This window comes from Vidua chalybeata, chromosome 4 (assembly GCF_026979565.1).
Source record: "Vidua chalybeata isolate OUT-0048 chromosome 4, bVidCha1 merged haplotype, whole genome shotgun sequence".
Lineage (NCBI taxonomy): Eukaryota > Metazoa > Chordata > Aves > Passeriformes > Viduidae > Vidua > Vidua chalybeata.
In genome coordinates, this window is record NC_071533.1 from 3,632,069 (window position 1) to 3,654,270 (window position 22,202).

The 22,202-nt window shown below is 43.7% G+C and overlaps 2 protein-coding genes across 3 annotated transcripts; one reads left to right on the forward strand and one right to left on the reverse strand.

Annotated features, from left to right (window-relative positions):
- The first annotated feature begins 1,003 nt into the window (after positions 1 to 1,003).
- RAB33B (RAB33B, member RAS oncogene family) lies at positions 1,004 to 9,404 on the forward strand. The gene is made up of 2 exons (XM_053940952.1): positions 1,004 to 1,276; positions 6,462 to 9,404. The coding sequence occupies exons 1-2, from the start codon at positions 1,034 to 1,036 to the stop codon at positions 6,903 to 6,905; spliced, it is 687 nt and encodes a 228-aa protein (XP_053796927.1). The 5' UTR covers positions 1,004 to 1,033; the 3' UTR covers positions 6,906 to 9,404.
- On the reverse strand, positions 3,913 to 21,061 carry LOC128787069 (uncharacterized). 2 transcript variants are annotated; one of them, XR_008430556.1, is made up of 11 exons: positions 20,998 to 21,061; positions 20,285 to 20,533; positions 19,308 to 19,367; positions 18,556 to 18,687; positions 17,618 to 17,764; positions 16,745 to 16,805; positions 16,313 to 16,585; positions 12,425 to 12,549; positions 11,699 to 11,769; positions 10,091 to 10,288; positions 3,913 to 4,004 (listed from the first exon to the last, which is right to left on the reverse strand). XR_008430556.1 is itself a non-coding variant. In XM_053940953.1 (7 exons), the coding sequence occupies exons 2-7, from the start codon at positions 20,447 to 20,449 to the stop codon at positions 16,482 to 16,484; spliced, it is 669 nt and encodes a 222-aa protein (XP_053796928.1). In that variant the 5' UTR covers positions 20,450 to 20,533; positions 20,998 to 21,061; the 3' UTR covers positions 15,993 to 16,481. The 2 variants fall into 2 exon arrangements, 1 of the variants encoding a protein (XP_053796928.1); XM_053940953.1 differs by lacking the exons at positions 3,913 to 4,004; positions 10,091 to 10,288; positions 11,699 to 11,769; positions 12,425 to 12,549 and having other exon boundaries at positions 15,993 to 16,585.
- Between the last annotated feature and the right edge of the window lie 1,141 nt (positions 21,062 to 22,202).

Below are 22,202 nucleotides of genomic sequence, written 5' to 3' on the forward strand. Positions count from 1 at the left end.
TTGATTAGTTGTGCTGTATTAACATTTTAATAGTATGGTAAATGTAGTTCTGTAGTTAAAATGAAGCTTTAGTAGTTAAAATAGAAACTATGTATGTGGGGTTTTTTAAAAGGAATGAGATACTCACTTCGAGATAACAGTCACAGAACACCTAAATCTTCCAGAGAAAGGGAATTTATGGTTTTCTTATCAGAAGAAGCTAATTTCTTCAGGCCTTGCTCAGACTCGAAGATGCCGTGGGGACTAAAAGAAGCAGTTGACATATGCCAGAGAGAGTTTCTTGTTTTGAATAGAATGTATGCATAACCATGAAGTATGTATGAATATGCAACAGTGTATTGTTTTAAGGGTTATTCCTTTATTCACAAGGCATGCTTGTCGTGGCTTAAGTGCCCGAGAGCATCCGGACGTCCGTAATTCTTCGCTTTTTATTGTACACTTGTAATTGTCCTAACCCTAAATTTTCATTCCTCTAACTGTATCACTATTTTTATCACCATTTCATTACTATTAAACTTTTAAAAATTCGAAAAAAAAAAAAGAAAAAGGCGCCTTTCACACTCCACACCTCGCGGCATCCGGGCCGCCCGGACGGCTGCGGGGCCGGCCCTGCCCGCTGCTCAGAGATTCCCGAGCCGCTCCCGGCTCTGGGCTACGGCTCCGACTCCCGGCTCCCGCTCCCGCTCCCCTCTCCCGTTCCCGGCTCCCGTTCCCCCCTCCCGGCTCCCAGCTCCCACTCCCCGCTCCCGGCTCCCGCTCTCCCCTCCCGGCTCCAGCTTCCCCTTCCCGCTCCCGGCTCCCGTTCCCCCCTCCCGGCTCCCACTCCCCCCTCCCGCTCCCGGCTCCCGTTCCCCCCTCCCGGCTCCCACTCCCCCCTCCCGCTCCCGGCTCCCGTTCCCCGCTCCCGGCTCCCGCTCTCCCCTCCCGGCTCCGGCTCCCGCTCCCTCAGCGCCCCCTGCCGCCGGCAGCAGCGGCTCTCTCGCGAGACCGGCCCGCGCCGGGGGCGGGCGGCGGCTCCGCCGCGGGGCCCGCGATGGCGGCGGGGGACGTGGAGTCCTCGCTGGAGCTGAGCCTGACGGGCTCCGGGGCGCTGCCCGGCGCGCTGCCCCCCGCCCGCTCGCGCATCTTCAAAATCATCGTCATCGGCGACTCCAACGTGGGCAAGACGTGCCTCACCTACCGCTTCTGCGCCGGCCGCTTCCCGCAGCGCACCGAGGCCACCATCGGCGTGGACTTCCGCGAGAGGGCCGTCACCATCGACGGCGAGCGCATCAAGGTACCCCGGGGCCCGGCCCGGGCTGAGGGGGCGGCGGGCGGAGCGGCAGCGCCCGGCGTCGTCCTCCGGCGGCCGGGAGAGCGGCGCGCCCCGGGCCTGGCAGGGGTGTGCAGGCCTCCGGCACCGCCGTGCCCCGGCAGCTCGGTTCGGCGCGGTCGCGTCGCCGGCAGCCGCGGCTGTGTCTACCCCGGCGCTGTTCCGCCGCTCGGCCTTGCGCCTGTGGGAAGGGTGGGCGCGGCGCAGGTTTCTGTGGTGGTGAACCGATTCCTGCTGTAGGCCAAACCTGCCTGCGGCTTTTGTCATATGCTGATTGGCACTTTACTTTACTTGTATACAGATCTCTCAGCAGTAGTTTAGTCTGACTTGTCCCTGTTAGCAGCAGCGTTTTGCCTCTGAGAAATTCAGCATCTTCGTTCGTTGATCGCCACAGTTGTTTTAACCTTCAGCACCACAGAACTATGTAGGTGCCACTGTTGTGATCATATTAGGAAATTGAATGGTGTTCAGGATTGAGCAGTGCGTTTCAACTTCTAATTTTCAGGATTCTGTTAAGTTTGCTGTGTGATGATTGTGGCCATTATTTGCAGAATGCTCTGTAACAGCTTAAGGTGCAGTTTGTTTACCAGCTCTTTTAAGCGGAATCCCCGTCTGCTTTTGTATTAGTTTGTTTCTATGGGGAAAGCTCAGTTGTGCAGAAAAAGGAAGTTAGCAGTAGTCTTGAGCTTGTACTTGGGCATTTACTATCATCAGGCATTAAAACTACAGCTTACAGTTATGTAGCTGAAAGCTGTAGTTTTTCCTTGCTTATTTACTGATTAAAGAAATGATGGAAGATATATAAGAATAGGAGAGCCAATTTGCTTTCCTACTCTTGTGGGATTTTTTTATCTCATATCATTTTTCAACTGAAAAAGAAAGATGAATAGGAGTTTTTGTTGGTGGTTTTTTTGGTTTGTTGTTTTTTTTTTTAGTAAAACCATTGACTAGAATTTCTCTGACAGCTGAAATTCTGTACTCCTTTGTCCAGACAGAGGAAAGACCTCCTGAGGGATTTTGTCTTGTCACCACCATCTTACTCACTGGCATTTTCATCACGTCTGAATGATGCCTGGCCTTTGTTGGAGAGAAGTGAAGAACATAGCACAATCCACAGCTCTGAGATGCTTCACATAGGTTATTGTGCCATTCTCATAGATAACGTTTCTGTAGATTGTTTTGCTGCATTTTTGAGAATGTTATCTGTAAAATAAACCAGTGCTGGTTGAGGAAGGTGGAGAAGTGAAGGAGGCTCTTCTGAGACTCATTGTTTTGTGCAAGTTCTGTTTCAGCATTAAAGGAATACATTCTATCCTTATGGCCAGGACCCTAGTTCTTCGTGGGAGTGTTGTCAAGTTTGAACTGATTTTGGGTGGTTTTGGCAACTTCTCTCACTCCTCTTCACCTTTCTCACATGTAGCAGTCAGCTCCAGCAACACCAGTTGAACCAGGAGAGAGAAGCTCTGATGAACTAAATTATTGTAGTGCTTGCTGTGCCCTGAAGGGAATTTTTCCTCTTGCATCAAAGTAGGTTATAAAGTGGTGTCTTCTCCCTTCTCCCTTCCCCCAGCCAGCTGGATGGTTCTTTCTTGTGCTCCTACAGCAGTAACTGTTTCCTTCACAGCTGGAAAAGTGCTGTGTCATTGGCAGGAACACAAGCACAGTTCTTCTTGCTGACTCTCTCCCACACAGTCATTGTGTAGCCTTTCCAAGGCATAGGAACAAGTGTATTCCTTGTACAGCAGGCTGACAGCTTCATATCAAACACTGGTGCCTAAATGTGACGAGTAAATTAAATCTTTCAACAAATGGGTTTGCTGCTTTCTAAATTTTCCTCTTCCTCAATTGATCTAAGCATTGAAAATTGAAGAAAACAATGATGTCAGTCTTCACTGACCTACATTAAAAGAGCTAAGCACAAATGAAATTCAAATAAGAAAGTCCGAACAGCGTGTTCTGTACCTTTGAACTATTCCAAATTTTCTCCCTTTTTAAAGGAGACATAGCATCAAGGCCAATCATGTGTTTACCAGTGTGTTATAAACCACACATACAAAGTGAGTCCTTGTTTAGAAAAGAGCCTTTCTGGACCACAAGACAGAATCAGAAGGTGGGGTGTGATAGCTGAGTCAGTTGTATTTAATATTTTTTTTTATGCCATTTGTCTTTCCTAGGGAATGTGACCAAGTGATTCTGTACAGTTTTATTAGCTGAGTTATGCTGTTAAGCCAAACATTCAAACTGCATATTTTAAAGGGTTATTATAAAAACTGTGGTCCCCTGAAGATGGGTGTTACTGGACTAACAATGAAATAGTAATCTTACTGTTACTTCATCAATGCAAACCCATTAATGTGAACATTTTCAGTGTTGTTTTTCAGAGAGAAAATACTTGGGGTGAGAGGCAGAAATGGATCCATTTCCTCAAGTTCACCTTGAACAAGGGAAAAAAGAAACTTCTGAAGTGTGTAGTTTTCAACATTGGGAAAGGGATTTACCTCTCAGTGCAAATGACTCAGTTGATAATGCCCTTCAGGCTTGAATGCTGCATGTAAATGAAATTTTGGAAGAGCTGTAGTTTAAGCTTCACTTGCAAGTTATGTAAACCTTTAATTTAATTTCCCCATCTTTACCCAAGGCTGGCAGTACACTTGCAGATCTCCGCTTGATTGAAGCATGACCGATTTCTGCTCTGTGAATAAGATGGGGAGAGAATTGTAAGCTCACAGCTGCCTGTGAAAATCAACTCCCTCTTTACATTAATTTGATACAGCATTTTCCAAGATTTATCTGTATGATTCCTTAACATGATATTGTCTATACATAGGATTGCTTCAGCCTGCACTTCTTTTTCCTCTAATTTCTCAAATTCATGAACATTTTCTGAGTCTCCTGACTTTATGATGTTTTATAAGTGCACAGAACTGGAAGTTTGTCTCACCTGGGTGTGTGACTGAATCTTACCCAAACACAGGTGCCTGTTTAGCCTGATTGTGTAGATTCACGGAGATGCTGTCAGTTGTGCATAGAGTGTAATACCATTGGCAAAAAGAGGGGGTTTACTCTAAAATGGGACAGATTGCAACTGAGTACCATTTCATGGGATCAGAGCCAGGGAAACTTGCCTTGCCTTTCCTAACAATGTTAGTGACCCTTTCAGAAGCAGCACACAGACACAGGTCTTTCTAAGTGTCTGGATCAAAAGCTGCAGAGAACTGGACTAGGCTACAAAAGCCAAGCTGCTCTGATGTTCTCACGATGTTCTCAGTTCCCCCGTTGCAACCAGTAGCTGCCATTTCCACCTGCTCTAGTCTGAGTTTTTTTTTTGGGGGGATGGACGACCAGGGCTGAACATAATGTTGCAGAAAAAGTCACACCATCTGAAACAACTTTTACTCTTTTTTTTTCCATCTGTTGCATGACTGATTCATAACATCCTGTGATTGACTCGTGGATCTGGATTGTCATCCATTTTAATAATTTCCAACCTGATGAACCCTTTGCTTAAAGAAAAAGTCCTTATTGTCAGTCACTGCTATCAAGACTTTGCTTCTATTCAGTTTCACCGTATTTCCACTGTTGTAGCTTTCAAAACAACTTTATGTGATACTGTAGTCCTCTCTGTCACTGATGCATCTTCTTGCTCTTGGCAGATTTCCCTTCCACTTGGCCTTCCTTTTTTCTAATATAAAAAGTCACTGGTTAAAGTGGTAAACAAGACAATTTTCAAGATACTTGCAATTTCTAAAGAAGTTTTACTGAAACATTTGGATCAAAGGAATGCAGAGCTATGGTAAAGGGAGAACAATTTCAACAATTACATAGTGGCTGTGACTTTCATGAGAACAGATTAAATTTCAAATTTATCGTCATTGTCTGCAGAACATTTAGTATTCCTTGATGTCTGAGTCTCAAGGAAAACTCCTTTCATTCCCAGGGACAAAAACCTTTCTGCTCAAAAGCTGAAGTGCTAATCAAACTGCCTCAGCCATCAGCGATCAGCTGTACAAGGCAGACAGGAAGCTAGGACTCAGCTTTTCCCAAGAAATCAAATGTCTTTCAGGTGTTCCACTATCACTAAGGTGTGTGTGATAGAGCCACACCCCAGTGTATTTCTGACAGTGTACAGGTAATGCAGTGTTGTAGGTGAAGGGGTTCTGACTGCTGTGCATTGCTGTTCTTATCTCCTGAAGAGCAAGTTTGGGTAAACATCACCGTCCACAATTCTGGAGCATTCTCTACGTGTCTGAGGACTCCAGGCTTCCATTACACAGGATGATCAATGTATTTAAGATTTCTCTTAGCTGTTGCTTACATCTGCTGATGCTACAAAGCCTGTTTATTTTGTTTCAGTCTGGACCCCAGAAATTAGAAAGAATTTTAGTTCTGCTGAATGTCTTTCTATTCTGACTATGCTTATAGCACCTGTGTTCAGTCTGGTTTGGACAGAATGGTGTGTACCTGGAAATGATAACCACGTGTTAACAGGAGGTTTATAGTTTTCCTCTTTTTTTTTTTTTTTTTTTTTTAATTTTTTCATTTTATGCATGCCTTGATACTACAAACCATAGTATGGTCCCAGTTAAAGCACTAAATAAACAAGTTACATGTTCATCACAGGAGGGTTTGATTCCAACACACTGCAGAGAAAGATTTCTTTGTCCTGTTTTTGTTGGTGATGTTGAAATCAAGCATGGTTTGATTTCTTCCTACTTTTACATGGCAGTTAACATCATGATAACAACAAAATTTTGGGGAAGATGAGATTATTTTTGGCAATAACAAAAATCATGTCAGCTGAGAGTTGTATTGGGAAGTAACGCATATTTAATTCTCCAATGAAAGTGCCATTGCTAAGACTTCAGGATTCATTTTTATAAAAATCTTTAAAAATACTCCAATAAACTTTCAGAAATTTGTATTTTCCCTCAGGTGTCATCATTCCTCCTGGCCTCACTTGTGAGAAGCTTTGAAAGTCAAAGCTTCTGAAATTGTGTGAATGCAATGGTTTTCTTCAGCTTGTCAGTATGATTAACTCAGAAGAGTAGATTTCTGTGATCATGTAACTCTTCTCACTATGGGTAATTTGTGTTATTTTCCAGGATGAGTAATAAAACATTTTTTCCTCTCCTTCTCTTTCTGTTTTCAGATACAGCTATGGGATACTGCAGGCCAGGAGCGCTTCAGGAAGAGCATGGTGCAGCACTACTACAGGAATGTCCATGCTGTGGTGTTTGTGTATGATATGACAAACATTGCCAGTTTCCACAGCCTGCCGTCCTGGATAGAGGAATGCAAACAGCACCTTCTTGCCAATGACATACCACGGATTCTGGTTGGAAATAAATGTGACCTGAGAAGTGCTATTCAGGTGCCCACGGACCTGGCCCAGAAGTTTGCTGACACTCACAGCATGCCATTGTTTGAAACCTCTGCCAAGAACCCCAATGACAATGACCATGTGGAGGCCATATTCATGACACTGGCTCACAAGCTTAAAAGTCACAAGCCGTTAATGCTTAGTCAACCCCCAGATCATGATGAAATACATATAAAGCCTGAACCAAAACCTATCACATCCTGCTGGTGTTAGGTCACATTGTCACTGGCTTGTGACACCTAGTCTTGTTTGCAAGTGCTTCAAAATTTTGATCTTTGGCAAAGTTACAGGTTTTGGTAGCAACTATAGCAAATCTCTTTGGCACTTTAATGTGTTTTTTATTTTAATTTTTCCTGGTGTAGATGTGCCCATCTTATGCTCTTGCACTTTGTAATTGTACTTTCTGAATTACTAAAATTTCACTATAAATATATGGGAACATACTCACTTTGTCAAGTTTTGACAAAGCAATCCTAGTTGAGCTCTTGCTGCCTGAGGTTGTTCTCATCACTTGTGGTAAGATTATAACTCGTGCGCCAGTTCACTAATACTTTTGGTTGCTACTTGTGTTGGAATAATGTAGGAGAAAGAGCCTTTTGTGACAGCCAGGGAACTTGGGTTTTGGGTCAGCAAGCGGGGAGATTTTTGGCATATGAAGGAATATTAGGTGAAGAGTAGGAAATTAGAAAGCAGGTACCTTTTTATTGTAAAAGCAAAAAAAAACCAGGTCTGTCGAAGTTTGGGCTGCCAGTGTCGGTGCAAATTGCTAGGTTTTGGCCTGTCATTCCACTATGAACTTGGTCTGTTTCTTCATGGCAGTGGTAATGGAATTGACTAACTTCTCCCTACCTCTAGACAATTACTTGATACTTAAAAACTTTGTTAATTTTTCATAATTAGCATGTGATACCAAACTATGTTATGTTAACCCATATTGTGGAAAGTACTGTAGCGCAGGATTTGGGGTAAAGTTGGGGCTCTATCCATGCGTTCTCTGATCTTACTAAAATTAAATGGAATATTTCTGAAATGTGGTGTATTTGAGTTGAGTAAGTAAAAGATTGGGTGAATTTGGCAAAAGCATACTGATTTTCAAAGACAGGATTTGCAGGGCTTTAAGAGATCATGAGTGCTTCTCAGATATCATGAAAAGCCAGCTTGATAACATATTTCAGGAATGGGAATGCTTAGGAATATGGTACATTCTTAAAATATTTCCAAACACAAACTAAATTGGGTCTTGAAATATGGAGTAAATCTACCATCTCCATCATCTGTTACAGATTTTCGAGGGAAAGCCTGCATGTATAATGTTGTGACTGTATGTAGGGCATCCTTGGCATTACTGATGTGAGCTAGTAGGGGTAAGATGAGGGAAATTCTTCCTCTTGGACCACCTTTTTCTGTGTTCTCATAGTTGCAACTGCTTCTTTTCAGTTCTATCTGAAGATCAGTTTCTTAACAAAAATGGTGCTAATAGCTGCATAAAGTGAAATGTAAGCATAGAATGCAATCTATGACTTCATTCACGTGCCATGTCAAACAGTGTTTTGTGACTGAGTTTTTGAAGTATAAAGGAAGATTTTTTTTTTTTTTTTGCTTTATTGGCAATGTGTAGCACGTGTTGCTTACTGGAAACTCAATGGAAGGGCTAGTTCAGAAGCTGCCACCCTAATGATTGCTTTAGAAACAAATTACTGAAACAAGATTCCTGTTGTTATGAACTATTACAATTCTTAAGGTGTAATTTCATTGCAGCTTATACAGAAAAAAAAATGCATTGGCTTTTTTTCTAGATTTTGAAGGAGCATTTAATTTGGTCTAATATGATTAAGATGTTTAAAAAGAATCTAAACAAAAGGTAGTACTTTTTCCTGTACAAAGCTGCTTCAATTGTGACAGTATTTTTGCTTAGGAAACATTTGTAAAAGGAAGCTTTTGTATTCACTCTGAACCTTACATGACTAGAATTTACAGTTGTTTCAGAAACAATCACCTTTTTAACACTAGTGTCCTTAATGATTTCTTTAAGAAAATTATTGATCTTAAATTGATGTTTATACTATGGTAAGTAAATATGGTTTACAGTCCTGCTGGACAGATTGTTTTTCACTCATGTCCTTAATCCTTTTTGTGAGAAGGATCCTTCTTAATTATTTGTATACTAAATATGTCAGCAAGTTTTCATGGTTTTTTTTTTGTTTTGTTTTGTTTGGTTGGTTTGGGGTTTTGTTTGTTTGTTTTATTTGTTTGTTTGTTTTTAATAAAAATACCCTAGAACTAAGAATTTTAAAGTCAGTCGGGTTGGGGGTTGGGGTAAGAAATTCATGTAGCTGCAAGTGTTACTGTTAAATTTGATCTGAAACACCTGCACATCTGCTAAGTTTTATTTGAGTTATCACAACTTGTAAATAAGGGCCCTCATGTCATGAAAATTGTGTGCAAATGGTGTTCAAGTGTGTAATTCCATGTTCAGCACAAAGCATGTTTTAATGGTTCTGCCATGGAGGCAGTGTGGTCAGTAATGCAGGATTCAGTGTTGCTCCCTGGCTTTCAGTGGTGATGTTCTGCCCACAGGATGGATGTCAGAGTACTGAATACTTTGTACGTGTGTTTTCACTTCAGCAGACTGTAAAGTTGTGTTCTTTCGTATGTGCTGGGGGCAGGCAAGGCACAAAAAAACTAATAAACTGGCTTTGCCACTAACTGTTACCACTTGTTTTCAATAATTATAATAGAAATAGTAATATAATTCCATATGGTTAAAAAAATGCTGCGAGGGAGTTAAAGGAGTTTCTAGTTTCTGTCTGTGTGGGTGACAATTTTTACAAAACAGACTGTCACAATACATGGACTACTGTCAGTGCTCTCTTGCAACGACTCTGGGTGATTTTGAGGCATCTGCAGCACCCACCTGATGATTCAGAGGCATGTTCAGTATTTATTTCAGGTTCCAGCAGAATGGGAAGTGAAACAACAGTTACAAAAATAGCGATTACTGACCCTTGGATGTAAATCAAGACCCTAAAGGAGTCTTCTCCATCACTCTTCTTCTAGTCTCATCTTATTCAGAAATAAAACCTCTAACTTTTATAAATTTATTGAAAGTCATATTTCTTGTCCTCTCTGTGAGTATTTTCACTTCACCAGAATAATTCTAATACTCTTTTTTTTTCCCCAGAGTCCTACTTTTGAGATCATTGACTGATGTTGCTTAACATTGCAATTCCCAGATAAATGTAGAGTCATATGTTATTTAAAAGTAATAGTAATATTACTTTTAAATGGCAGTCTGACTTTTCTGTGGAAATCAACACAACACCAACACGTAATCTTAAATCTAAATTAATAAATAACATTAGAAGTTGTCGTTATTCTAGGACTCGCAAAAACAATACCACTGTTCTGAGGATGTCTCTGAGGATGTGGGATTTTTTTCTCCTTCCTCTGTTGATGCAGGGTGCCCAAAGGAGGCCTCATTTATCCAGCTGAATGGCATCATCAGTGAGGGCTGTGAGGAGGCATTGAGAGAGGAAGAATGGCTGCTGGTTTCCGGGGGTGTTCTGGGATTCGCTGGGCTCTGCACAGCCTCCCACCTGCCAAATAGAAGCACGTGCTGAAGGCAGCTCCTTGTAGGTCTGGAAGCTATTTCCAGAGCTCAAAGGAAGGCAAGTGAGAGCTACTGGTCACCTAGGGACATTCCCTGAGGTGCACAGTCCCTGGGGGGATGTTATTGACATATATTGTTTTCCGCCTCGCTGAATCATCACTGCTTCATGTGAGTCACGAATTACTGAATCCTTAGCTAATCATTTGAAATTAATGGAAAACAAATTTCCCAGCAATAGCAGTGATCATTAAAAAAAAAAACCAAAAAAAACAAAAACCCCAAAATAGAGCATAATCCTCTCCCTGGCCTGCATTTAACAAATATGCTGCTCTTATTAAGAAGACATTCTTCCCTCTGAGGCTGGTGAGGCACTGGCACAGGTTGCCCAGAGCACCTGTGGATCCCCCATCCCCAGAATTGTTCAAGGCCAGGCTGGGTGAAACTCTTAGCATGTGAAAACTAAGAGTCATAAGACCCTGATCTTAGCTCAGTACTTCCTTTTCTGTTATTATTGTTTACTGTTTGCACTGCCCCTTTGGAAAGGTCACAGGCAGAAAAAAGACTGGTGTGCGGCAATATGCTAAACTCCCTCTTTCTGAAAATACCTAGTGATTTACTGCTGAAAACATCACGCTGGGCCTCTAAATCAGGAGTCATAAAGCAGAAGCTGCATTTGCAAACCATTTATCCTCTCCAAAGCCTGGTCATCCCCACATCCTTCACACCCACTCCTGTACAGGAAAACACTTTAAATGCTCAGTGGGCTTTGAGGTGCTCCTTGCCCTTCATAGTCCTCTGTCCCTCAGACTTTTCTTCAGTTAAGGAAGGGCAGACAAAGAGGAGAAGACTAAACTGACCCTAAAATACATGAAACAGCTTTTCTATTCACTTCAAGGTATTTTTAACACACTCAAAATAGAGACAGTGAAGAGCTTCTGCCTTCAGCAACCAAAGATTCAGCTGCAGATTAAGGAAAGCATGTGCTAATCAGAGAGGGTTTTCAAGTTCCTGTGGATCCTCACGACTACCCTGGAGTGCTAGCTTCAATTCTGAGCTAATATCTGAGTCACTGTGATGCTGCTGTTAAAAAAGCACAAATGCTGGCAGCCCTTGTCTTTTTGCTTCAAGGCTCACAGTGCTTTTGTCAAATTGCACCTGACCTGAAAGAGTTGATTTCAATACTTTCATCTGTCATTAAGTAGGTACATTTAATTTATATGCATGATGATAGCAGAGGCTAAATAAAGATATATAAGATCGATTCTATCTATATATCTAAAATGATGGCCAGAAAACATGTATATTCACATCACCATAGGCATGCATACTTTTGCATCATAATGCAACATTTGGGGGAGTGCTGTGTGGAGTTCCAGCTCTTTTTGATGTGTGATACCTGACACTGGTGGGATTCCAGCTCTAGCATCTGCTTTAAGGCTCCAGCTCTCAGGCTTTATGGGTGAAGAACTGTTGAATGAAGCAAAAACGTGGGTCAGTTGGGGTTGGGAGGCTGCCTGCATCACACAAAATTAGAAACACAGAGGCAACTGCTATATAAGGTATGCTTAGAGCAAAGAATTTGGAAGCTGAAAACACCATCTGTCACCCTGAATCAGTCTTATGGTTATTGGGCAGGGGGCAAGGGCTGAGCAATATCTGCATGTACTGTTCCGCCATAAACACAGCATATAATAACAACTAATACTGACTAAAGAAGAAAGTGATGAGTGTAGTTAAAAACATGTAGTGGACAGAAGGCAGAGGATGAAACACGAACCATGAAACAAAGCAATCTTAAGTTAAGATGACATAAATGTCAAATCAATGAAGGAGAACACACATTTCTGCAACTTTGAAGCTGTAACTACCAAGGAAGGAAGGAAGGAAGGAAGGAAGGAAGGAAGGAAGGAAGGAGAGACATTACTGCAGCAGCTCAAAAAGTGCAAGTGAAACTGTGCAGTTTGATAATGTGCTTGGGTTAGACAGACCTGAAGAGGTGCAGGACAAAGCAGTTCCTGTTTTTATGGAGAAGCACCTAGGGAAGGCTGGGAAATGCTGTTTGCTTTAATGGGCTTCCCTCCTCAAGTTAGAGGTAAATTCAACAACTTTTCCCCATACTTACACACTGTTGGTGCTGGAGAATCATGGAATCATATCTCAGTTTGGAAGGGACTGATAAGGATCAGTGGTTGGACTCAATATATTAAAGGTCCTTTCCAACATAAAGAAGTCTGTGGTTCTATGATCCTAGGGAACAAGAAATCACACAGTCTGACTCCAAAAAAATGCATATTGGGTGTCTTATATTAGGTGGGGTTTCTACTGAGTATATAAAAAAAAAAAAAAAAAAAGAATATTCCTCCTCTCAGCTGCAGGCAAATACCACTTCCTGTTTTCAGAACATATCTGTATTTTGATTAATCAGTACCACTCCTGTCCTTTCCCAGCTCTTTTAAGGCTCTCTCCTGTAGTCTGCCTTTCCCTTGCATGTTTAATGAGCAAGACCCACTCAATGTTCCCCACTCAAAATATTTTAGGCCAGTTCATCTACCTACGGTGAAGATTTACTTCAATTTCCAACTGCTTCATGCAAAAACAGGGTGGGCTATGCAGACACAGAACTGTGACTTCGTATCCCCTGTTTTCTCACTGCCTTTTGCCAGCAAAGGGGAAACACATTTGTTCCCAGCAAAGGCTGCCCTGACCCTGAGCACCAGCAGCTCAGCAGCACAGGGGAGGAACTGCACCAAACATATATCCATGAAAAATAAAATTCAGATACAAATAAATAAATAAAAAAAATGTATAATTTATTTTAAATCCCAGACAGGCTTGTTGTCAAAGAAGTGTCTGAAAGGGTTCCCTGATCCTCACCATGATGAAGATCCCTTCTCTTTCCCTCCTCCTCTGCACCTCCTGCCCCTTCTGTTGGGGAAATGACTTCAAAAAATTCTTTGCCCTTAGTTGAACATTAACTTCCAGAATCAGCTTCCCTGATTAACCTTCTGATTACACTGGGTGATTAAGTGTGGCCACTGCTAACGGAGAGGCTGGCAGGCTTTGCCTTTATCCACCTGTGGATGTTGTGTGCCTTGCTCTGTGCGTCAGGGAATAGGGTAATGTTTGCCTGCTTGAGGTAAAGAAGTTTTTTTTTTTATGTGAATGCCTTGTCTTTGACCTAATACAAGCAATGCTGGCACAAGGTGAGCACAAAGTGCTTGGGTGCATAATGGGGGTCCATAACTCCACCTGACACCCACCAGTGAAAGCTGGGGGTGACACAAGCTGTGGAATATCCTTGGAGATGCAGGCAGGCTCTGGGAAGGTACTGTACCTCACATGTGGAATGGGCTGCTAAATATAGCACTGGAAACTGCAGTTAGGAATATATTTACTGCAACACTAACCAAAGAGGAGAAACATTAAACTGATAATCAGTTTCCACCAATTTCCATTCTGAAGCTGTCATTTTTCTGGAAAACCCCCACTTTTGTAGAAAGAACTGTTGAAATCACGTGTCTGTGAGCGATCTGCAATAGTTGCACCACTGGAAGGACTGTGTAAGAAATAAGCCATCTTATAGCTGCTGATAAATCAGTTGCATACGTTTTTATTCAGAAGCAGCATAGAGCATACTCCTCTTGTGCACTCTAAGAATTCAGTATGTGCTGCTAAGGCTGTTTCACAGCCAAACGAGAACCTGCCACGCCTGCCACTAAATGCCACATCAAAGGCTTTCAAAGCCAGGCTGGGTACTTGGATTGCATCCCAGAGCTGTGCCAGGAGGACCTGACCTGCAGCAGCCATGGTGGCACTGCCACCCTCATCCCAGGAATTATGGAGCTGAGCCGATGGAAACAGCACAGCATTTGGAAAAGGACTGGTGGCGTGCTGCTCTGCACGCTCACAGTAAAAGCAAATTGCCCTGTTCAACCAGCAGTCAAATGCTGTTGAATTATGCTCAGTACATCACGACTGGTTATGGAACAGCACTTCTGAATGGGACCACAACTCCCAGAAATGATGCAGAGGCTGAGCAGTGCACTGTAGCAATGCAAAATCGGCTTTAGACTGACCAGAGCCACGCTGCTGTCAGCTATTAGTGAGCCCAGTACCCTCTGAGGGTGTCTGACTTTCTTTTAATGTACAAGAACAGCAGTTTGTGTTAAACAAGAAGAAACTCCCCAGCATTTCATTGCAGATGGTGTGGAGCTGTGCCAGAAGCATCTGAGGACAAGGGAGAGCAGTCACACCCGGTGCTTTGATGCCTGTTGACAGGCACTATTTCAGAGGAAAAAGCACAGCATCCCATTGTGAACCACGACCTTTGAATTAATATATTAAAGCAATTCAAACATTAACACCTCCAAATGAACAAGACACCAGCTGTGTTTTGGTTGGCATAAAGGGGATTGGAGTAGCTGATCCCCAGACATCCCTTCCAACTCAACCCTTCTGTGGCTCTGCAGGCAAGGTAATGAAGATATTTAGAGCCAAAGTCAGGAAGAATTTGGCTACTGTGGCATATAATTAAGTTGCCAGAGTAGGACCTGCAGGCCCAAGCACCCAAAGATGGGGACAGCTTCCCTGGCTGAAGCTGGGCAGTGGAGGAAGCAACATGTGACCTGAGAAGGGCTGTGGAGGGAGCCTGGTGGTTAGGGCTGCTCTCTTGATCTGAGATATTCTCAGACATTAATAATTTTAATGGTTAAAGTCAGCAACAAATACACTTGGCAAGCACCTTACACACAGAGGGGTGCCAGACTTCCTCAATATGTGGCTAAGAGTATTTCTCTGTTCCAGATTACAAAAAAAAAAAAAAGCTGTAACATCTTCATAGAATCATAGAATTGTTTGGAAGTGACCTTAAAGATCACCTGTTCCACTAGACCAGGCTGCTCAGAGCCCCATCCAGCCTGGCCTTGAGCTTCTCTGGGCAGTCTGTGCCAGTGTGTCACCACCCTTACAGCAAAGAATTTCTTCCCAATATCTAATCTAAACCCACCCTCTTTAGTTTAAAGCCATTTAGGTATTGGAGTCCCTTTGCCAGCATTATGAAAAGAACTTCAGTCTTTAGAGAAAAAAATAAATCAAGAACAACTCTTCTCTTGGAACCACGAAAGGCACCTTACGTGCTGCAATTAGAGAAGTTTGATACAAGATAATTGCTGGAATTCCATGCCTCATGGAATTCCTACTACCCACTTGCTCAAGATGGGAACTCATTTTCCAGGCCCTGTTCAAATGCTGTGTTAATCTGTATCGTGGGTTAAGTCATCTACCACTCCCTGCTCAAGGCCTGCAGGCAAGATAAACACTTGACATCCACCTAAAAGTGAAACACAAAGTACATATGGGAATTCTATGTACTTCAGGAGATGACAGAACCTGACTGGAAGCTGTAATTCTTTGGTGTAGAGGACCAAGAGGTCCCCTAGGAAAATACAACAAAACATCTTTGTCTAGATCTGTAATAAATTTTAGCAAAATAGGCCCTAAAATAAGGATTTATTTTAAATTTTCAATCTACAAAGTCAAAATAGGAAAACTTGAACTGAATTTAGAGTATTCAAGTTACTTCATAAAAGGAGCTACTGCAGCTCCAGTTCCTGCCACACTCTATAGTTACACTTCAGTGCTAAAACTAATTGCACTAACACATTTTGACAGAGGTACCTGAATGCCATGATTAAGGTTTCACATCAAAAACTTTACTTGTCCTCATTCCTACCAAGAAGAAAAAGAAAACACTCTGATGCTCAAGGATGAAGGGCATCCTTCATTATCATCCTAATAATTCATGCAGGAAGAGGGAGAAATCGAGATAGCAGTTGAAGAAAAAGGAATTGTATTTAAAATTGAAATGCCTAAGGCTAGTACTGCTGCACAAACTACATGATGAATTCTAGTGAAATAAGACATGATTTAAGTACAAAAGCCGGAGGAAAAAACACTCTCACTTTCCAGAAGCAATGAGGTATTTTCACCATACAAAAAAGTTCAAAATCACCTGCAGATCTTTCCCTCTGCACTGTGATCTCTGCTCAGTGCTGGGCATTCGCTAGTTTGCTCTGCATGTGTTTTTCAAAGGGCCAAGGAAAAGTGCATAACCGTCTTTAAAGATTAAGAACTTATTGCATCTCTCTTGCCACATTTGAACACAATGGTCGGCCACTTTTTCAAGTCATTCTGATATATGGTGGAGGTTTGGATGTGTCTTCTTCTGCATCTACATCCTGGGCTGGAAACCGATCTGTGAAATTAAAAATTCTCCCCCCAGGGCCTGTGGGAGGAAAGAAAGCAAAAACCATTAAACGTGGTATAGACATTTGCACAAAATCCTGAGTTCCTTTTGATTATCAGGATTTTAAACCTTCTTCAGAATGTTCCTTCCTCATCCCTGGTGATCATCCAGACATGTGGAGGCAAAAGAGTTACTCACTTTGTACAGCACAAATCATTTCCACAGCCTGATTTTGGTCCTCACTAGGCTGCAACCATTCCTATGAAAAAAAACCAGCACCATCAAGTACCTCACCTGGAAATTTGTTCAAGAAGATACACCTGAACTTATTTGAGAAGTCTGTGCAGTCCACGCCTCCTAACACCTTTTAGTTTGAAAATTTAAAGCAGCCTCATGTTACCTACTCTGTCTTTAGTCAGAACAGCTGCCTTGTGGCCTGTACCCTTTAATTCCTTACCAAACCAAATGGCTGGATGTACATGTTTAATAACACAGCATCAGAACTGCTCTAGTAGAGAAGCAGTTGGTATTTATTTTTTTACCCAGCTCATTTAGCAGAGATGCCGTGGGCCCCATCACTTGAGGAAAGTCCTTTTGAATGAGGAGTAAATTACATATGTCAGCACCCCAACACTTCACACACAGCACTGGAGATGCTTTTACTGCTGAATTTGAAGTTCCAGCATGTAAGTAAGTACCAGTAAGTCTTTGTAATGCTGCACCAGAAGCAACTGGTGGCTTAAAGATGAGAGGAACAGTTTTTGAGGAGAGCAGGAATTTATGGAAATTTAAGCCACAGTAGCTTCAGCACAAATGGTTTGGAAAATAGAGATAACTTATATTGGCTCTTACATGACACTGTAAATAAGAGGGAGATTTTTTCCTTTAAAGGAAAAAATAGAAGAAATATAAAACCCTTCTAATATCCCACTTAATTTCTTAGAATTCGCCCTGCATGACTGAGGTAGGGGCTGAGACTAGGTTTATAGGAGAAAAACACACCTTTTTTCCCCTGGTTTCTTCCCCTCCCAGGAACATTCAGTAGAAATAAACTTGTTGTGCCCCACTCACCATCCCAGTCACACTGTCATAGCAGGAGCAGCAGGGAAGGCTCCGGCATCCCAGGTAAGCCATGGCCAGCACGGAACAGGCACTGCAGATGGACACAGCCAGCATGGCTATGTTAGCACCCTTGACAACTTTACTGAGTATGAACCTCTGTAAAAATAAAAGGAGATGGTAAAGGCATATTCAAAAAGTGACACTCTCCAACAAAAAATAATCTAACGACTGCAAGAATGCTGTGATTGCATGGTAGGAGATTGATTCGTAGTCAGTGTTATTTAAGATTTTTCTGTATTCTGAAAAACAAACCAAGTATGAACCTCAAACAGAGCAAGCAGTGAAATAAGGCTGCTGATTAAATGTGAGATGCTACGTAATGGCTTTGGGTTTGGAAATACCTTTGACAATGAATAAAAACCCCAAGGAATGGCTGCTCTTCTCCACACTGAATATGAGAAACATTGTTTTGCTGCACTGCACCTTATAGCAGCCTGACATTTTGACTTGTCCTGCATTAAACCAGCTTAATCTCTCTGAAATGCCTTTACTCCCACAGCAAGCAATTACTTGTAGACTGGAGGTACAAAAAGGGCTTCATTCCTTCCCTACAGCTTTACTGTGGAGGATACACCTGAACTAACAGCAGGTTTAACCAGCTGACCCTGTAACTGCTGTAACCTGAGGTGCTTGTTGGAAAGATCTGAGCCTTGCAACCACTTTCTCAAACCAGGCCAGGAATACTCTCAGCACTTTTCCCTGAGCAGCACCAGTGTTTTTTCATGGCTCAGCCCACACCACCCCTTTGCACTAAGAAGCAAAAGCAGCCAACCTGACCTAGTGTCACCCGTCCTAGAAGTCTGGTTCTGTTTGTAAGCCACATGTGGCACTGCTTGCAGATTAAGGGTGGCATGTTCCCCAGTGATAATCATGACATCAATACTTACAGTATGGATAACATGGACTGGGGCAGAACTCAGCTCCTCCTCTTCACCATAGCTCAGTGTCAAGGAGCTATAAACTATTACAATGAAGATGGCAACACAAGAGACTATGGAAGCAACTATCAGTACATTCACCTGGACAGACAGAGAATTTTAGTGAGAAAAAGAAGGGGAGCAGGAATCAAAGCTGTCCTTGGGCAAATACAAGCATTACAGGTAGCCTTTGACCTACCATAACACTGCAGCATCCCCAGCAGCAACAGTCACTTAGAAGCCAAAGAGAAGTAGAGGTTTTCATAATACTGAGTTTCTGAGTTACAGCTGAGTCCTGAATATTAATCAGAGGTGCTACTTAAAGACCTCTAATTTGCATACAACATCCTCCCTTGGAGTTTACACGGCTGGAGAAACCTACCCAGGAAATGCAAACCTCTTAACTCATTTCATATTTTAGTGTACACAATGCTTAACAACATGAAGGACCACCAAAAGAAAAGCATTGAAATGAAGTGTTTGTACAGAGTGTTGCTTTTTATTAGGCCCAGTGCCTGTCTGCTGCAGCAGAAAGCAAGGTAACACTGCTTCCTCCTCTTGGTGATAAAGACAGCAGCTTTTGTGAAGAAAACTCAAAGAAATAAGCTCTTAATTCTGCAGGAGGACCAGTCAGCTCATTCCTTACTCAAACTGTTTTTGATTGCCCCAACATTTTGCCCCTGCCCCATACACACAAACACCCATCTGCCCCTCTTGCTTACAAGAACTGGATTCTTCCTCTGCGAGGAGAACAAAGCCAGGACACCTGGGACACCCATCACCTGCAGAGCACAAAAGGAGATGGTAGCTTGGGAGACTAGTATCAGATTCAGAAGATAAACTGCTACAGAGTAATGAAAAGTAATGAAAAGTGTTTTCGAGGCTTGGATCAGAGTAGCTGCAGCATCAGAAATGGGAAGAGAATTGCTAATTTCTTCTGGTTTCCTCTGTAGCATCTCCTGGATGCAGAACATGGGTGACATGCATCTTGCCCACTTGCTACCCACACAGCCTTGCTACTGCTGACCAGAGCTTTATGGGTCGGGCAAAATAATGAAACTGATTCAATAAATCTGATTTAATTTGCTAAAAACGCACGTTGCTTTGCCAAGTCCATATGCATCTTGTGAAGGAAAGAAAGATACCAGTGAAAGGAGATAGGCAGCCTCTGCACTGGAGAGAGCTCTTCAGTGTAATTTTCTTGCAGCATGGCTCAGCAGGGTAAATCAGGGTGCTGAATGCCAGGGAGCAGGGATACCTCTTGCCCACTCCTCACTGCAGTACCAAAATTAGGGGCACTGTGCTGCGGGACAGAGATCAGCACCCAGATGTTCATCTACCTGAACACAGGATGAGGTGTTCTCCTCCTAATCTTGGGTGGCCTCTCTGTGGCCACTGTTCTGCAAAAAAAAAAACCCTGTCAATTGTCACTATGTCCCATTTTCTACATCATCCAGCAGAAATGTATTTAATTTAGTTCCTTCAGAGGACTCTTCAGAGGACAGAAGAGTGCTTGCACTCTTCTGCCTATATCATTATAAAGAAACTTTTATTAACTGAGTTCAAAGCATGAAACAAGGGAAAAACTGGCAAGAAATCTTGCCTTCCCTCCCACCCCCAATATGAGTACTAGTATGTAGCAGTGGGAAAAAAAAAAACCACTGCAAAACAAAGCATAGAAAATATAGTAGAAGTTTACCATGCCAGCCCAAATTGGAGCTCTGGTTTTGCCCAGCTGAGACTCTGTTCTGAAAATGCCATCTATGAACCCACTGGTGACACAGACGGTGCTGAAGGCAATCTGGAACATCCCCAGCACGACCATGTTCCTCTGGTTAAAGATGAAATATCGATACCGATCCATTCTGCTCTGATTCCCACATAAACCCCTGAACACGGATTCTGGCGAGCTGCACCACGGCCTTCCAGGGACGGAGAATGGCTCTTCCTAGGCAGGAGAGAGAGAAGGGACAGGATCATCAGCACGCCGCGGGCATCGGCTGGTGCGCAGGACCGGCACCAGGAGCACAGAGCTCACTCCTCAGTGTCCCAAATCAAGCGGCCTTTTGGGAAATCCTTTTGGGAAATCCCCGGGGCTGCTGCAGCGTGCCAGGCGTCTGGGACACCATTCCCGACGTTTCTGGAGCGATCGTCACCTCAGACCCCACCGCTGACCTTCTCCCCTTCGGGGCTTCTGCCGCCCGCAGAGGCGCAGGGGGTGCCCAGGTTCTCTCCCGCTGCTCCCTTGGGGCAGCCAGCACCGAGCCCCGATACTCGCCGTGGTTGCTGCCGGTCATGGCACGCCCTCTCCAGGAGCGGCTCCAGCTCCAGGTGTCTCCCGTGTCCTCCCGTGTCCCCTTGCTCCGTTGCGATCCCGCCGGCCGGGAAGCGCCGCGCCCGCTGCGCCCTCACCTGCAGCGGCTCGGGCAGCGTCGGGAGAGCTCCCGCTCCGCGTCCGGGAAAGGAGTTCCGAGCCTGTGTCAAAAGAAGCCGGCGAGCCCGGGAGATCCTGTGCCGTGCCGTGCCGCTCCTCCGCCCGCCCCCTCCCGCCTCGCCCGCAGCCGGGAGCGGCCGCCCCGCCCCGGGCACCCTCGGGCTGCCGGGACGGGGCATTCCGCCCATCCCTTCCCCACAGCAATTGAGCCTTTTTTTCCCTATTTTTTTTTTTTTTTCCCTCCTGCCGCTGTAAGTGCTGCTTCACACGACATACATTTGCAGTACTGTGAGCTGGGGGAAGTGGCACAGGTTGCTCAGAGCTCTTGCTGAAAGTGTCCAAGGCCTAGGGAAGTGACCATCCCCTTTACTTGGCATACGTGAGGCCACACCTCAAGTGCTGTGCTCAGCTGGGCGCCGCCCACTTTAAAAAGGATTTTGAGGTGCTGGATTGTGTCCAGAGAAGGGCAACAAGGCTCATGAAAGGTGTATAAAACACATCTCATGTTTGAGGGAGCTGGGGTTGTTCAGTCTCAAGAGGAGGCTCAGGGAGAACCTCATCACGCTCTACAACTCCCTCAAGGGAGGCTGTAATAAGGTGGGGTCAGTCTCTCCTGTTGTGTCTGCAGAGACAGGACCAGAGGAAATGGCCTTAAACTGAGATAGGGAAAATTCAGATTAGATATTAGAAAAAAATTTTCACTGTTAGGGCAGTAAGGTGTTGGAATAGGTTTTCCAGGGAGGCAGTGGAGTCATGATCCCTGGAGGTGTTCAAGAGGCATCTGGGTGATGTGGTTTAGGGGTGATAGGCCTTGTGGGAGATGGATGGCCTTGAATGTCTCTTCCAACCTTGACGATTCAACAATTCCATGATTCTAACAATCCCCCAAGCACCTCCAGCCAAATCCTAAAAAGCACAGCACTAAAACCTGCCTATCCCTGAAACATTTTTAAGAAATCAGCTCACAGGTCAGGTATAATTTCTTTACATAAACCCACTGCACCTCCACAGTGTACTGGGTTATTACACCAGGGCAGAACTGGAACACAGCCAGGCTGGGTGAAGCCAGCACATGGCACCATCCACAATCCCAGTGTCATCTTGCACACACCCATCGTCCTCCCAGCCCATTATGACTGTGAAGGTTCAAGTGGCAAAGTCACTTCTGCATCCTTGCAGAGAA